The sequence below is a fragment of the Mesoplodon bidens genome (genome assembly GCF_964165515.1).
Source record: "Mesoplodon bidens genome assembly, chromosome: 2".
Taxonomy (NCBI): domain Eukaryota; kingdom Metazoa; phylum Chordata; class Mammalia; order Artiodactyla; family Ziphiidae; genus Mesoplodon; species Mesoplodon bidens.
This window is the reverse complement of record NC_138177.1, coordinates 136,900,528-136,916,251: the sequence shown is the minus strand read 5'-3', so window position 1 is coordinate 136,916,251 and position 15,724 is coordinate 136,900,528. Positions and strand designations below refer to the sequence as shown.

Here is a 15,724-nt window from a genome sequence, read left to right as displayed (position 1 = left end):
CCCAGTGTCTTAGCTACCTATGTTAGGTTTTATGTTGCCCACTCACTAGGTAGTAGGTAGTAGGATTCTTGTGGAAAGAAACCAAGACATTCATCTTTGTGCCCCTACAATGCTCAACAAATGTTTGCTGAATTAATGGGGCATTGTTTGTAATTCAGTGTGCATGCTGCTAATGATTTAGAAAGCACCAAATGATTCACCACTTTACTTTCAAAATTTTATTTATATAGAATCTTCAGAATGTTTCCCTTTAAATTTTACAAGCTAAAACCCCAAAGCTTAAAATGAGATATTTTATGTCACAGTACATAAAATAAAGTACAAGGAGGAGAGTTCAATCATTTTGAGGAAAAGCTTTAATAATTGTACAAACATTAATATTTACAATATTCTTTATTACAGGTATAGACAACATGGCATATTTAAAAGCACAAAATAGTTGAAATCATTATATTTTATTACAGAACATTCCAAAATTCAAACTGATAAAGAAATCCATAAACACTGATAACATTTGGGGAAAACAAGAGCAACAGGTTTACCAATAACCATAGTAAACTTATACATAATACACAATTTACACATCGGATCCACAAATTTAAAGATATATATGACCTATCTATTTAAATCATGCTACAATCTTAATACTATTTTATAATCCATAGGTTGAAACAAATGTTCTGTGGTAACCTATGAAACAGGAATACAAACTATAAAATCATAATTAACATACTTCTTAATCCCTAAGAGAGTACTCCAGGAAACCTCAAAGACGGCAGATCAGGTATTTTTTGCTGATTAAAGTTCTTATGAATATATTCATAAATATAGTCAAAGGTATAAAATAAAACAACCCAGATACCATTAGTTAATTTTACCTGTTCAAATTTAGTTTGGTATAGAGCCCCTGGCATAATCACAGCTTCTCTGGGATATTCTGACTTTCTCCTGACTTAGGGGGGATGACATATTTATTCTTTGCCTTGTTCCAGAAAGGATTTAAGTAAGGTAGCTTAAAAGATAAGATTTAGAAGATACCAGAAAGCACAAATTATAGGTTAAATGAAAAAACAGAGTTTGGGGGAACAGCACACATAAAACCATTTAAGAAAAGGTCAGGAATTAAGCTAAAGTATATTACATTATTCTCCACAGTGATTTTCTGGAAATATTCCAAAATGTGGTATTAATTTGTACGAAAACTATTAAACCACTGGTAAATTGGAGATGCAGATCAAATTTCTTTGTTAAATTTTATATTAACCCTGATGAAACAGATGATGTTACAAATGTATGTGATTTCTTCTTCATGCTTGTGAGAAAAAAGTTTTCCTAAATGTCATAATCTGCGACTCTACAGATTTAGTGCCTAGTTCTGGGTAGAGAAGAGCGTAGGTTAAAACAAAAACAAAAACAAAAAACCCCACAACATTTGGGTACCCTGACTTAATTTCTACTGAGAAACCCACCAATTGGACGCTTGTTGATGACCTGAGGATGGTAGCTACCTTCCAGGTGGCCAGGTGTCCTATGGCTCTTCTGTAGGGACAGGACAAAGCATCAGTTCTAGGGCCTCCTGACTGCATCAGTTCCTCCAGGTCCTCCAGCTCACTTCATTAGGACCCAGCAAGACAAAGAAGAAGGTAAACTGAAGAGCAGGAAGCCCACTCAGGTTGGCATGCTGAGACCACAGCCTCCTCTGCTGCCTAGATGGTCTGCATGTCACAGCCCTTGCCCCAGTCCTTTGGGGGAGGAAAGTTATGGAGAGAGGGCTGGGGCAGCATTAGTCAGCTTCTGGGAAGTATGAATGGGTTTGTTCAACTCTATTTTTCAGGCCCTGCTTTCAACACATGACAGTGAAGGATCTTGTACCTATACACTGTCAGGTAAGAAGTGAGGGAGTGAGGATGAAAAAAAAGGGCTTGAGGGAAACGCAGGAAGAAAAGGCAGCAGGACATGTGGCATGAGTTTCAAAACTATCGGTTAAGAATAGAATAAAATATCTACCTGAAAACTGAAGTTAGACACAGCGGCCTATCGTTCTTTGGGGGACGTATGGTCCCAAGTAACACTCCTGAATTTTGGTCACATCAGTAAAGAACAAAGTTCAAGTCTATGGATCTAAAGCTGCAGGTACTGCAATGTTCTTGGCTGTGTGGCAAAGCTCCTCTAGGGTTTGTGAGGTGGGCTTATAGGGGAGAGGGTAGTGACTGCCATTTTCCCAATAGCACCCTTCATAGTATAGGCAGGGCCAACTTATCTATTAGGCACCAGGTCTCAGGCCCATAATACATTTAGAGGCCCCCCAAAATGTTTTAATTTCTTTTAAATTCATAAGAAAAAAACCAAACTTTTAGATTTAAGGATGTGTTTATATATAATATAAAATTCACTTTATACAAATGCAATTGTAACATTAATTTTTAATTTTTTATGGAAGAAGAGGCCTAAGAAGGCAAAAGTGTCTAAGGCCTATGAAAGTCATAAAGCTGCTTTGAGGGCCAATGGTTCAAGGCTAAAATTACAGAGGGGTAAGGAGAGTCTGATCTTGTGGGTCTTACTCCACTGATTTTTCTTTTTTTGAATGTTACTTTGGGATTAGATTTTTAAGAGTGCTAGGTCAAATACTAGTGAAGTATTTGTGTCAATTTCCACCAGGCAAGCTGGAAAAGGAAAGTAAATTAAGCTCATTATTTTATTGTCATTGCGCAAAAGAAAGAACCAAATCAGGATGAAGAGACTTGGATGTTTTCAAGTCCCATCTTCACTCTGTAAACATTACTAGAGGTAGGTTTCCCTCTGAGACCCTGCCTCCTAAACTTCCTGCATTACACTGCCACCCTCAGCCCTAGACTTCCTCTCTGCTTCTCAAGGCCTGGCTCCTACTGCCCTCAGCAGGCCAAGGTTGGCAGTGACAGGAATGCGGGCACCTGTAGTTACAAAAATGTTTTAAGAATATGACGAGAAAAAAAAAAACAATGAATGAGGGAGGAGGGGAGGAAGATATCAGATTTTAATCTAAAATTACATGATGCAAAAACAAATGGGGAAAGATTTATACCAAAATGTTAACTGTGCTTTCTGCTTTTTAAAAAATATTTTCTCATAAATGTACTCTATCATCAGAAAAAAACAGTATTATTTTAAAAATTGTTCTCTCAAAGCTCTAAACTCTGAATATTACCACCTTTGAGAGTTCCTCATAGTATGGCTTAGGTTACCAAATGTGGTGAACCACTAGCATGCAGAGGACCCAGACTGAGAAAAGAACTTTTAACAATTTCCACTATTTTCCACCCCCAATTCATCAATATTACTGGGAAATGTCAATCAAGAAAGCTAACTAATACCACTTTCTAGGATCTGTTCCTGATACAACGAAGAAAGTATGTCAAAAGGAAGGGAAGAAAGGAACAAATCACTACCGTTTTACAGAATTACAGACTTTCTGCCCTTTAATTACAGGTGAAGATTCTGAGGTCCAGAAGGTTATGTGATCTTACCACTGCCACACAACAAAGCTGGTAAGAGAATTAGGGTAAGAACTCAGGTTTCCTGATTCTTGGTCTATAGCTCTAATAAGCCCAGTCCCAAAAGTAACTGCTTTGTAAGTTATGTTTCACCGTTTGTCCTAAATACATATAGAAAAATGGAAAATACTACCATTTTTCTTTAAAAACATTCATTAATTTGGGAACTGGAACATCTCAAAATACAAGCTCCAGGTGGGTAAGTCCAACAATCAGAGTGAATCATAAGATTTTAGACCTGAAAGGATGCAGGGCAGATAATTTAGACCTCAGTTACACATGAATTTAGGCCCAGAGAAGGTAAACTATATCCCCCAAATCACAAGGTTGAGTCAAGACCCAGGTCATCTAAAACTGGCTCACTGCTCCTTCCAATACTGACTTATTTTCCTTGGATATTCATTAAACCAAAAAAGGTAAAGGTACAGAATCATATGCAGATTAGAAGTAATAAAACTGATATTAATAAGAATGCTTGGAGAAAGGACATAAGTCAATTCTTTAGTTAAGAGAAGGAAACTAAAATCTATCAGAATAAATCAGGCAGCATGACTACTAACTTTCATTTGAAAACAATTTTAAATGTAAATCACAATTTTTAGTTTTACTGTTGTTTGAAGATGATGCAAGACCTTTCAATGTCTCAGGCTCATGCATTTGAAAATAAATTCTAAATGTTTGCGATTCTCTGGAGCAGGGTTTGGAAGATAATGGCCAGCAACCTGTTTTCTGTGAGGCTCATGAGCTAAGAATGGTTTTATGTTTTTAAACAGTTGTTAAAAAACATAAAGAAGAATGTCTGATAGAGATGGTGCGTAGCCTGCAAAGCCTAAGTTACTAACTGCCCCTTTACATAAAAAGTTCACTGACCCCTGTTCTGGATTCAGCAAGTATATGAAACGGGGCTGAATACATAATATGTCCTGGAAGGATTTTTTGTTTTTAAAATTAAGTCTGATTTATTTAAGCTTTATTGTAATCTGCCTCTTTCTCCTCATAGCAGGTAGTAGAAAAAAAAAAGTCTAGTTTAAGGGTTATGATTACCTGTGTTCTAGTTAACTGAGGCTTTATCACACAAATGAACATAAGTGGACCTATAGTTGAAGCTTATTATGTTATGTATCTGAAATCCATACAAAATGTTTCAGCTGAGAAAATGGCATATCCTATAGTAGTGTTGTTATACAATAAAATGGAAGCAAATATCTGTAATTAAAAAACTGGTCATTTGATTCTCTCCTTTAGATCTCTTGCCTGTTTTGAAGATTTTCTCCTGATGCCTCCCCTGGCCTCCCACAGCCTGTCCTTAGATTCATTAAACCAGCAGTTCTCAACGATGTTAATTACACTGGGACCACCCACCTGTATCTCATTTGCAACCATAAACAAGCCTCACCAAAAAACACATGAAAAGAATGGAAGTGCTCCTCATGAGACAGGAGATAGCAAAACTGGAATGACTAGTTCAGGGGGAAATAAAAATCTGAGACACAGTGCACTTATCAACCTGAAGACAGCAGGGAGGCCGCCCGTCAGTCCACACCCTGCTGACCAGCGAGGAGGACTAAGCGCCACATATGAAAACAAGTCCAAGTCCGTGTCTCTTTCTTGTCACATGGTTTATGTGGCAAAGTTTGGATTTCGTGAACTAGCAAAAAAAAAAAAAAAAAAAAACAACAAAGCTGTACCACTGTTAACTAAATTACAATAATTTCAAGGCTATAACTCTGAAAGTACGGTCTACTGTGTCGCGGTTAAGACATCTTACTTTAAAATAGTCACGTTAACAGCGCCTTTGGCTCCACAACACACTTCTCTTCGGCCACTCCGTTCTCTGGCTGGCTTTTGTAATTGGAAAGGAATAAATTTTCTATTTGAGTCAAGAATTCTTCAGCAATGAAGCAATTGGCCACTTTGCTCAGAGTTTTCCTCAGACACTCCAAAAGCTAGTTGAAAAGAAAAATTTTATATTTAAACACAAAAAGTGGTAAGAAGAGGGTTTGCATCACTATCACTATTTTATCCCTTTCCATATCTCCCATTTTCTAATGCTTAAATGAGAATCATTCTCCTTAAAGGTGACTGAGGATAGACTTGTGTTTAGTAACTGTCAGCTGAAGTGCAGGAAGCCATTGCTGAGGAATGCTTAGCAAAGCTTGTCCTGAGCCCAGCTCAACAGAAGCAGCGCATTCTTCAGTCTGCTACAAATTGTTTGTGGAACTTCTAGGGGTTCCCAGGACCCCGGTCGCCTCCCAACAGCTGTCCATGTCCTCATCTGCCCGTACCCCACCCCCATCCTGGGGCAGCGCCTCTCCCCACAGCGGCCTTAAATCTAGGTATGTTAATCCAGCACCTCCTTGGTGAGTAATTCTTTGAGACTGGGGGGTGGTGTGGGCGTCAGGCCTGCCTCTTGCAGGGCCTGGAGCCGGGCCTCTGACTGGCATTTGTCCAGGCCCAGGTGCCAGGAGAGCCACAGTGGGGCCTCCAGAAAGGGTACCAGAAAAGGGTGAGGGCTCTTGTCCCCCAGCAGCTGTAGGGCCTTCTCACAACGTGCCCGGGACTCCCCGGGGTCCTCCAGCTCCTGGTGGCACACAGCCAGCCCCACCAGGGTCAGCAGAGGGCGGTCTGGGCCCGAGGGGACACCCAGCTGGGCCTGCAGCTGCCAGGCGTTGGCCCAGAGCGCCAGGGCCTCGCGGTAGAGGCCAGTGGAGGTGAGGTGCAGTTACTTTCTGATTTTATATAAGGAGATAAAACTGAAATTGCATGTATGATGCTTTCTACTTTGGACAAACTTGCGACTTTGCTTCTTTTTTTAGTAGTTTTATTTATAAAGCCATGAATCCTATGGGATAAAAATCTATGTACATAAAAATACAGGATTCTACCATTTCAAAAATAGAATGATAGAGTCTATTTCCTGGGAAATGTGCACATTAATCTTCCAACAGAGCAAAGAAAAAGTGGCTATAATAGGAGGGGGTAAAAAATATTAAAAAGAGAGACTTCCCTGGTGGCACAGTGGTTAAGAATCCGCCTGCCAATGCAGGGGACATGGGTTCGATCCCTGGTCCCAAGAGATCCCATGAACAACTAAGCCTGAGAGCCACAACTACTGAGCCTACGCGCCACACTACTGAAGGCTGCATGCTCTACGGCCCGCATGCTGCAACCACTGAAGCCCGCACACCTAGAGCACGTGCTCCTCGACAAGAGAAGCCACTGCAATAAGAAGCCCGTGCACTGCAGTAAGAGTAGCCCCGGCTAGCTGCAACCAGAGAAAGCCCACGTGCAGCAATGAAGACCCAACGCAGCCAAAAAACAAAAAAATTTTTTTAAGAAATTTAATGTTAAAATTTTCTATTCCCAAACTGTTACCAAAGGAAAAAAAGAAAGACCAATGTTGCCAATCTTACTGAAATTCATTATACTCATAGAAACAAAACTAGAAGTGAAATAAAATAATTCAAGACTCTTTTTTCCTACCAGAAAGTTAAGTAAAATTACCATTTAAATTTAATTGTTAGATTTATACTACCGTTTTTAAAAATGATCAATTTGTTAAAGCTAAATGGAAACATGGCACTTCTGAATTTAATAAAATAAGAAAAATGTTCTCCATTGTGTACAATAATAATGTGCTAAGAAATTTATCAGCCAACATGGACAAATTTTTTCTAAAACAGCATTATTTCTATATGCAGGCATGGGCACCAAAACACATTACTAATTATCTCCTAGAAATTAATTTTAGAAAGGAAAAAGCAATAAAGGAAATACACAAAAAAGTGTATCCACAAAGCGTTAGGCATCATGGGAAAACACATCAATATGAATAGCTTTGGAATCTGTGAGCAATGAAACCAATTAAAGTGAAGGCAGCTTACTTTCTGCAAACAAGTCAAGTCAGAATCCCGACGAAAGATTTTATCCATGGGGACACTGCTGTTGGAAGAAATATGAAAACAAACCAGTGAAACAAATACTATAAACGAATCAGTTTTGTAATAAACTATCACTGATGCCATACATCACAATTTTATATTTAACTTGGGTTTTCCCTAAAATGTGATTTAATGAGAAACACTGCAGATGTGTAACCATCTCAAACCACAGTACATACCTCCGGGATAGCCCGTATTTTTCTATTATCCATTTTGTCTTTTCAAGCACTAATCCCCACCGAGGTTCTTCTAACATCTGTTGTACTTCAAATTTATAAGGTAAACCTAAAAAAGCATAAAGCAGCACATTTTTACATTTTACATTTTCTTAAATCTCCAATCTCCTTTTAATTACTTAAAATTCCCTTCCGTGTTTTCATAACTGCAGCTTGGCAGACCAGCTAAACAGCACGTTAAACATAGTGGGCATTCATTAAATATGCACTGCCTGGCTGAACTTGGTTCATCAAGTATATTAATGCCAAGCAATTAATAAAGAAAAGTAAAAGTGTCATTTGCATGACAATTCCATGCAAGGAACTGTGACAGGTAAGATGATCACATAATTTATCATCCAAACCAAGACACTTTTGGAGTGAAAGCTGGCACTATTAATAATTGTGCCAGAACCACAGGCTTAAATTGGGATTGACCTAGGCAAACCAAGATATATTCCATCCCAGTGACTTTTTTTTTTTTAAACACATGTTATCAAGCTTACAGCACTGCTATGAGGTAGGTAGCATTATTCCTATTTAACAGATAAACCTGAGGCTGAGACAGGTTGAACAAGCTCTTTCCACTAGTAAAGCAAAGAGCTTGGATTTCAAACCCCACCAGGCTTGCCCGACTTCTGAGCCCACATTCATTCCACCTCCTTCTACGTGCTGATCTAAGACTAGACAGGGGCTAGGTTTAATTCTGGAGAGGCAGTAACTGCACTTGAGTCATGCTAAACTCTGGAGGAAACAAGTCCAAGGAGTAGATATCACGTACATAAGTTAGAAAGGAAAAAATAACAAAAGATGAGCCTACTTAGACATTTCTCACATATCTTTCAAAATCTCCATGTAATTGTATTTGCAGTTTATTAAAGGCTCAGCTGATCCATTACCGAAGGCCAATACCATAATAATAATAATAATAATAATAATAATAACACTTATATAATGCTTACTATGTGCCAGGCTTTATATATAAAGGTGCTTTTTATATAAATGTAAGGCCAGTTACATGAACTAGCTACCAGTGTTGTCCCCAATGTTTTTTTTTTGACGAGGACACTGAGCCACAGAAAGGTTATTAAATAACCTGTTCTTGGACATATCTAATTAGTAAGAGGTAGAGCCAGGGTTTGAACCCAGGCAGTCTGGCTCGAGTTTATGTTCTTAATGTTTACATTATACTGCCTCTCAACTTGCATTTTTGTCATTGTAGGCTTTTCGAGTAAACAAAATGTCAGCAAATCAGAAGGTATTAGGGAAGGTATTAAGAAAAAAATCATAATTCTACTTCCACACAATACAAGCATAACTTGTCAATGTGCCCTAAAAAGGCTTTTTTCCCCCCATTTTTTTTTTCAGGTATATGGAAGGAGAGAAAGGAACAGCAAGCCTGATGATAAACTGATCTTTTTTCATTTCTCAATTCTCTTCCATTTCATTTTCCCCCTCCAGGAACTTAAGAAGAGTGAAACATTATAGTACACAAGCTATTACACAAACTCCTTTTGTGATAACAATCATTTACTTGTTATGTTTTGATTATCTACTAAGCACAGACAATAGCTATGATCATAACTGCCTATTTTAGACCTATTATTTACTAAGCACTTTACATACATTACTGACAGTCTCTACAACCTCCTGTAAGCAAGTTAATAATTTTTTTCTCATTTTACAGATTTGGCAAATGAGAGTGAGAGGGATTAAGTAACCTGCCCAAGGTAAAATAACTAATAAATATCAGAGCTGGGCTCTGAATCCAGGTAAGCAACTCCTACTCTTAATGAAAGTAAAAAATACATTTTCAGTCTGTGCTCATAAAAAGACCATGAAAATACACACACACACACACAACACGTCATACACCTCTATTTGGTATTCAGAATATTTTCTAAGTTAAAAAAACAGCACTAAAACCAGTAAAAATTTCTTTTTGTACTGATTATTTTTTGATATGCTTATTATTTTTTTATTGAGGTATAGCTAATTTACAATGTGTTATTTTCAAGTGTATAGCAAAGTGATTCAATTATACATATATGTACTGATTATTTTTATCCACTAAAGTGTCAGAATAAAACGAATCACTAAGTATATTTCTGGCCTATTACAAATAGAGAAAATGATTAACCATTAGACATACTATAAAGATAGGATTTGGGTACACACCTAATAGAGGGGGAAAAAAAAAGAATGAATCAATGAATGAACAAATAAATAAGTAAAGGATCCAGTTCAAAGTACTGTAACACAAGGTATCCCAGGGCTTCTAGGAAATTTTAATTCTTGAACCAGAAGGTTTCCAAGAGGAACAAAGAGGAGAACCAAGGATTAAGACCTAACAAGCAGTGTTAACAATGGTCAAGTCATGTAAGAGGCAGCTCTGCCCAAGAGAACTTTGTGCAATGATGATAACGTGGAATACTTGTGTGTTGTGACGGCAGCTTATGCGAGAATCCAGGACTGTGCCCGCTAATCTTTCAGGTGATTCTTTCCTGTTTGGGGAAGTCTGTTCACACACAGGCATCGGTCTTTATCTTGCTAAATAATAAATCCGAACCTTCTACAAATCTTTGGAGTCTGCTCTCTAGGCAGCTTTCTGCTCTCTGGTACAATGTCTTGCAAATTTAGTTGCCCTGGTCTCCTTGCTCTTACCTCCATCACCTCAACTCAGAGTCTGCTACGCTCTGGGTGGGTTTCTCCACCTTGTGCCACACCTGGAAGTTCTTTTAAGTCAATAAGCTAGGTTAACCTGGGCTCACTTTATTGGTTTTCCATCTCTCAGGAATCATATTCTTTCACTGTTTGATATTATATCCTAAATACCACTGTTCTCTATATTTTGTCCAGTTTTTTGGTTGTTTCAGACAGGTCCTTGTTACTTCATTTTGGCCAGCAGTAGGATTCTAGGAACTAAACTTTAAATTTCATTTAATTCTTACTAATTTAAACAGTCACACGTAGCCACATGTGACTGTATTAGACAGCATCAGAGTAGAGGCTCACTCCCCAAATCTAGCAGAATGTGACAGTAAGACATGGTTTAAATTGAGAACAAGTTCATTGTGATTCTTCCTTTTGTTAACTTTTTGTAAAATTACACTGGTGTAAAGAATGATGTATATATGTGATACGTTCAAAATGGGCATTTTGGACTAAAGTTAATGTCAATACTATTCATTCAACAAAAACCTATAGAGCCCTGACCACTCCTTAGGTGTAAGGCAATTGATTAGGTACTACAGGAGATACAAAGAAGACATTGCTCCTGCTCTTTGGGGCTCACAATTTAGTGAGACAGGCTAAATAAATAAATTATATTAAAACACGAAAGCAACCACGAAGGCAGGAAACAAATGTTGCAGGTGCACAAAGAATAGAGCAACTAATAGTAAATGACATGAGGGGTGGTAGTGCTGGGGTCTTTACCAAAGAGGGTATTTTTGTGACATTATAAAGAGAGGGTATCTGACTGACATTATTAAGAATGAAGAAATTAATTTGTTAAACATTCATTTAGTACCTACTTTATGCCAGGCCCTGTGCTAGAAACTGAGAATAGAAAAATGAGTACAACATCATATCTACCTTCAAGGGGCTCATGAGCTAATGGGGAAGAGTATAATGTAGAGTGACAGTATCCAGAGAGGACAGTCAACTAGAGCAGTGGTATTAAGGATGAAAAGAGAGTATCCTAGAGATGTAATTGTTTCCTCTAATCTTTTCCTTCCATCCACACTCGCTTCTTACACTCCCCTACTTTTCCTAGTCTGCTACACTAATTCTCTATCCAGCCAGAGTTGACTGGAACAGCAGTGGACATAAATCCCAAAGGAACCAAGTCATATGATGGGCTAAACCAACCAAATTCTTTCTTGAGAGAGACAGATATAAAAATAGCTAGGCACTGTTGAGCCTAAACTGGGAGATCATGGATAGCTAGTGGTAGGGTGGTCATTATTCTTTATTATTATTATTTTTTCATTTGAATGTCATTGCAGAGAAAGCCAATCTGCATTTATCAAGAATTTTCAAGAGAACAGAAGAGACTTTGTCTGTTTTGCTTACTGCAATGTCTCCAGGACCTAATACACACACTGCTTGGCCATAAGTTTTCTCTACATTGTAATGTTTTTGCCCAGTGGCCATGGTAACACAGTGGGAACTTTAATGCAGAAGGAAATCATAAAAGGAAAGAGGGTGGCTGCACTACATGGTATGCAAACAGTGATTCCCTAGTTGAGGACACAAACTTTTCCATCAAATTGCTTTCAACAGCTATAAATTCTGTGATTTGTAAGATTCAAAAAAAAAATGAAGGTAGAAGGATTGTTTTTGTTGAAAACTTACGATAAGAGCCATCTGGGCTAATTTCATCACTTATAACCAGGCAGGTAATCTGAGAATAAGGTAAAGGATTATTTCTATTATAAGGACTAACAATCATTCCAATGAACTTTGCACCGCCTCTGGAGAAGTAACTCTACAATTTAAAAAAAAGTATAATTAGTTTCAACCACATAAATTTAAAAGTCAGTATTTACCCATACCAACATTTTAAATGTTCCTCCTCATTTTAAAATTCCTCCAATAGAGGAAAAGGGAATGCAAAAGTGTGTTAAAAACTTCACTTCCAAACAGCAACTAGATTTATTCCATACCCTAAAATTTTCAGGCCAAAACATGTCCAACCCAACCTGAACAGATCCCCCTTTTTTTTAAGATCACCCTTAAAAAGATCACCTGGCCTGCAAAATCTATATTTGCCATGAATACATTTACAAATTATATTCACTAGCCCCTCAGCTGTAATCTTTATCTATATGGTAACAATTTACAAACAGCTGCCTACAGCAGAAACATCCAGATATCAAACATAAAATTGCAGAATAAAACAAAACTCTGTTTTTTCCAGAGGTGCAAAATATATTATATTTCCAATTATTTCAATTGTACCCAGTCCCTATCTTAGTTATCCCCATCATTTTTAAAGGCTCTGGGGGGAATTATCACTGTTACTTTGATGTCTTGTCTATATTAAACAGAATAGCTAATTTTCTAAATGTTTAAATAAACATGTATTACTCTTGTAATCACTTTGCTAGAAATGTTAAAAGTGTATTTATTTAACAGAAAACAACAAGAGGGGAGAAAATGTGCAATTATTTACAGACTACATACAAAAAGACCTATAAACACACCTGGTATTTGGCTTGAGTGTCAATATCTCGTAAGGAAGGATTAGGATCAAAGGCAGGATGAGAATGATACCATCCAATAACACTATAGCCCCTGACAGCCAAGGTTTCCGAGGCTTGTGTTTGTGAGACGGGATCCATCTCACACTGTAGTCCTGTACTCAGACTGTTACACGGTTCTGCTGCACAGACCTATAAAGGATTAATCCTCAGATGATTATACTGAAGTCCTGTTAATTCTATTGCTTCAGTCCTTTCATACACAGATACAGAAACTTTTTAAAGCCAAGCCTTTTATCTGCCTATATAATAGGCAGCCTTTAACTTGCAAACGAATTACTCTCCAAAAGTGTGATTGTATGCAAGGAACTCAAAAGCCATTTTCCTACTCAAGACAAGTTACGGGTTAGTTTTCCAGGTCAGCCTGTATAGTATCTGTATAAACACAGTCTTTTGATGACCCCTATTACTTATGATAATAATTTCTAGCAAAATGATGTGTATCAAGTTTCAATTATAAGGTTAGAGCATGTTTCCTGGTCTCTGGCCTCTTAGGAGTTGAAGCTTTTCACTGGCAAAGGCAATGAAGAACTAAGGCCTGGTAATGTTCCCTCTTTCTCAGTGGTAAAAGGAAACAGGTGCTCAATATATGGAATGTTCAGTCACCTCTGGGAATATATAACTGTCCACATTTGCATATTCTCATTTATATCATAGATAAGGTTTATATAATTATACACACTAAAATCTATAAAAATATTTGGTATGGCAGCAGGACTAAATAATTTTAAAATTTTTAAGAGAAAACTTACCTCAACTGTCTTATCAACTTCTGAGTATCTTCCTCCTAACAGACCAATCACTTCTGCCATAGAAACATGAGCATGCTAAAAAAAATACAAGATAGACTTAGCCCAAACATACAAACCAAACCCACCAGACCAAAAAATCAGAATAAACCTCACTTATCATAGAAGAGTCATTTACAAGTATGGTAATTATGCTTCTCTAAAATGAAATAGCATAATAGAGGAACCAGATGCTAGGCTCAGCACACAGAGACTTAAGATTTTAGACCTATCTGTACTGCCAGCTGAGAGGCTTTGAACCAAACATTGAAACACTCCAAGATGCCATTTTTTTCATTTACAAAATGAAGATACCATTTGCTCCGCCTACTGAGGAAAGGTATCATAAGGATACAAAGTAAACATCACTCTGGGTCCTCTTATAGAAAACACCATAAACACACACAACCATTGGAGATCTCTGTAGTTTAGTGCAAAACAAGGAGTCTCCAAATTATAAGAGTTGTGCTTTGTTGCAGTTATCTAGAAGGCAGCAGACAAGAATACTAGGAAATTAAAATAGGGTTAATGATGATAAACAGTCTGCAAAAACTCACATTAATTTATTTTCTCTAAAATATGGAAACATGCAATTGTTTGGCTTTTCTCCAAAAGAAAAGACTTATTTTTTAGATTCCTTGTAAAGGAGGATAGTTAAGATCCAAAATACACGTCTTCCATACTCTTATGCCTGCAATAAAAATACACAAGAATAGAAATCAGAATAACTAAGTAAACACAATATAATATCCTTACCAAATCCATTATTAAAAGTGCTTCTGAAGCCACTTTCACCTGAAATGGCTCCTGAAATATAAAAAAAAAAAAAAAAAATGGGGGAGCATAAAAATAGAGATTTTGTTCTTCCTATCGGAATGCCCACCCTTTTCTCCTTTATCTATCACACCAAGTTCTCACCACCAGCCAAGGCTCAGCACAAATCAGACTTTTAAAGAAATATATGTATAAATTCAAAGCCCTAGCATGGAGAAATTCTTTTCTCATTTTCCATCTGTATCACTCATCTGACCTTCAGCGTACCCTGCCTTATCCAACCTTTCTTATACACATGCCTTGCACACACAGAAAAAGAAGAAATATTTCATGTCTGAGAGGAGGGTATTATTTATGGTCATTCAGTGATGAATAAGTAGTACCTGCTTTTCTTCACTGAAAAAATTACAAGGTATCAGTTGGAAGGGATCGAATGAGCTGGAAAAGGAAAAAGAAAAAAAAATCATTCCTAATATAATTTCAATAACATAATCAGGAAAATAACATTTATTTACAAATTTGAAAATGTGTACCAATAATCTAAACCTAAATTCTGTCTGAGTGAAAAAATATTAAACTAGGAGAACTTCTTGTGATACAACCCTTTTGAAAGAAGCACTGTTCTTTCGGACTTGATTAAAACTTTGGGAAACAACATGACCTTTGGGAAAAAGTAATTTTGTTGTCTTAATTTCTTTTAACACCCAAAGAGGAGAACATTATAAATGGCCAGACATGTGTCCTACACTGAAAGTAGGTTTCAAAAGTTCAGTGAAAACCTAACCCTGACATAAGATAGGAAAGAAAGTTCAAGAAAGATGGAAGTTTCTCAGAAACACTCCTGTCAGTACAATGTGTTCAACAGAGTAGGGACTCAGTAAGTATTTGCTGAATGAATAAATGACAAACAGTTCTGTTAAAGAAATTAATGGATATCGAAAGTTCTATGATAAACTCATCTTTTAAAATGAAAAAGTATAAAAGATGGAAAGAGGGACGCCTAAGCAAGGCTAGATACAAAAGCATGTGCAAATCTGACAGAAATATTAGAAAGGCTTTGACCAATAAAGAATTGAGGTTTGAGAAAAATATTTAAAGTGTTTTTAGGCTACGGTCAGAGAAAACAAACAGCGAATATGTTCATTTTAACAACTGGAAAAGAGCAGAACTATTTAGTTCCTATTCTACCAGACACTTAGTGCTAGGAGA

The 15,724-nt window shown here is 37.2% G+C and overlaps 1 protein-coding gene across 3 annotated transcripts in view; it reads right to left on the bottom strand.

Moving 5' to 3' along the window:
• Positions 1-217: 217 nt before the first annotated feature.
• The window catches only part of MYSM1 (Myb like, SWIRM and MPN domains 1), a 41,603-nt gene continuing 26,096 nt past the window's right edge, over positions 218-15,724 (bottom strand). For 2 of the 3 annotated variants that reach the window (XM_081222943.1, XM_081222942.1), the window contains 8 exons: positions 14,899-14,953; positions 14,498-14,548; positions 13,706-13,780; positions 12,897-13,085; positions 12,046-12,178; positions 7,651-7,756; positions 7,415-7,472; positions 4,711-5,476 (listed from right to left, as the gene is read on the bottom strand). In XM_081222943.1, the coding sequence (XP_081079069.1) occupies positions 5,309-5,476; positions 7,415-7,472; positions 7,651-7,756; positions 12,046-12,178; positions 12,897-13,085; positions 13,706-13,780; positions 14,498-14,548; positions 14,899-14,953 (835 nt within the window). In that variant the 3' untranslated portion in view covers positions 4,711-5,308. Of the gene's footprint in view, positions 1,612-4,710; positions 5,477-7,414; positions 7,473-7,650; positions 7,757-12,045; positions 12,179-12,896; positions 13,086-13,705; positions 13,781-14,497; positions 14,549-14,898; positions 14,954-15,724 lie in introns of those variants that run through there. The other variant, XM_081222941.1, reaches the window with a different exon arrangement.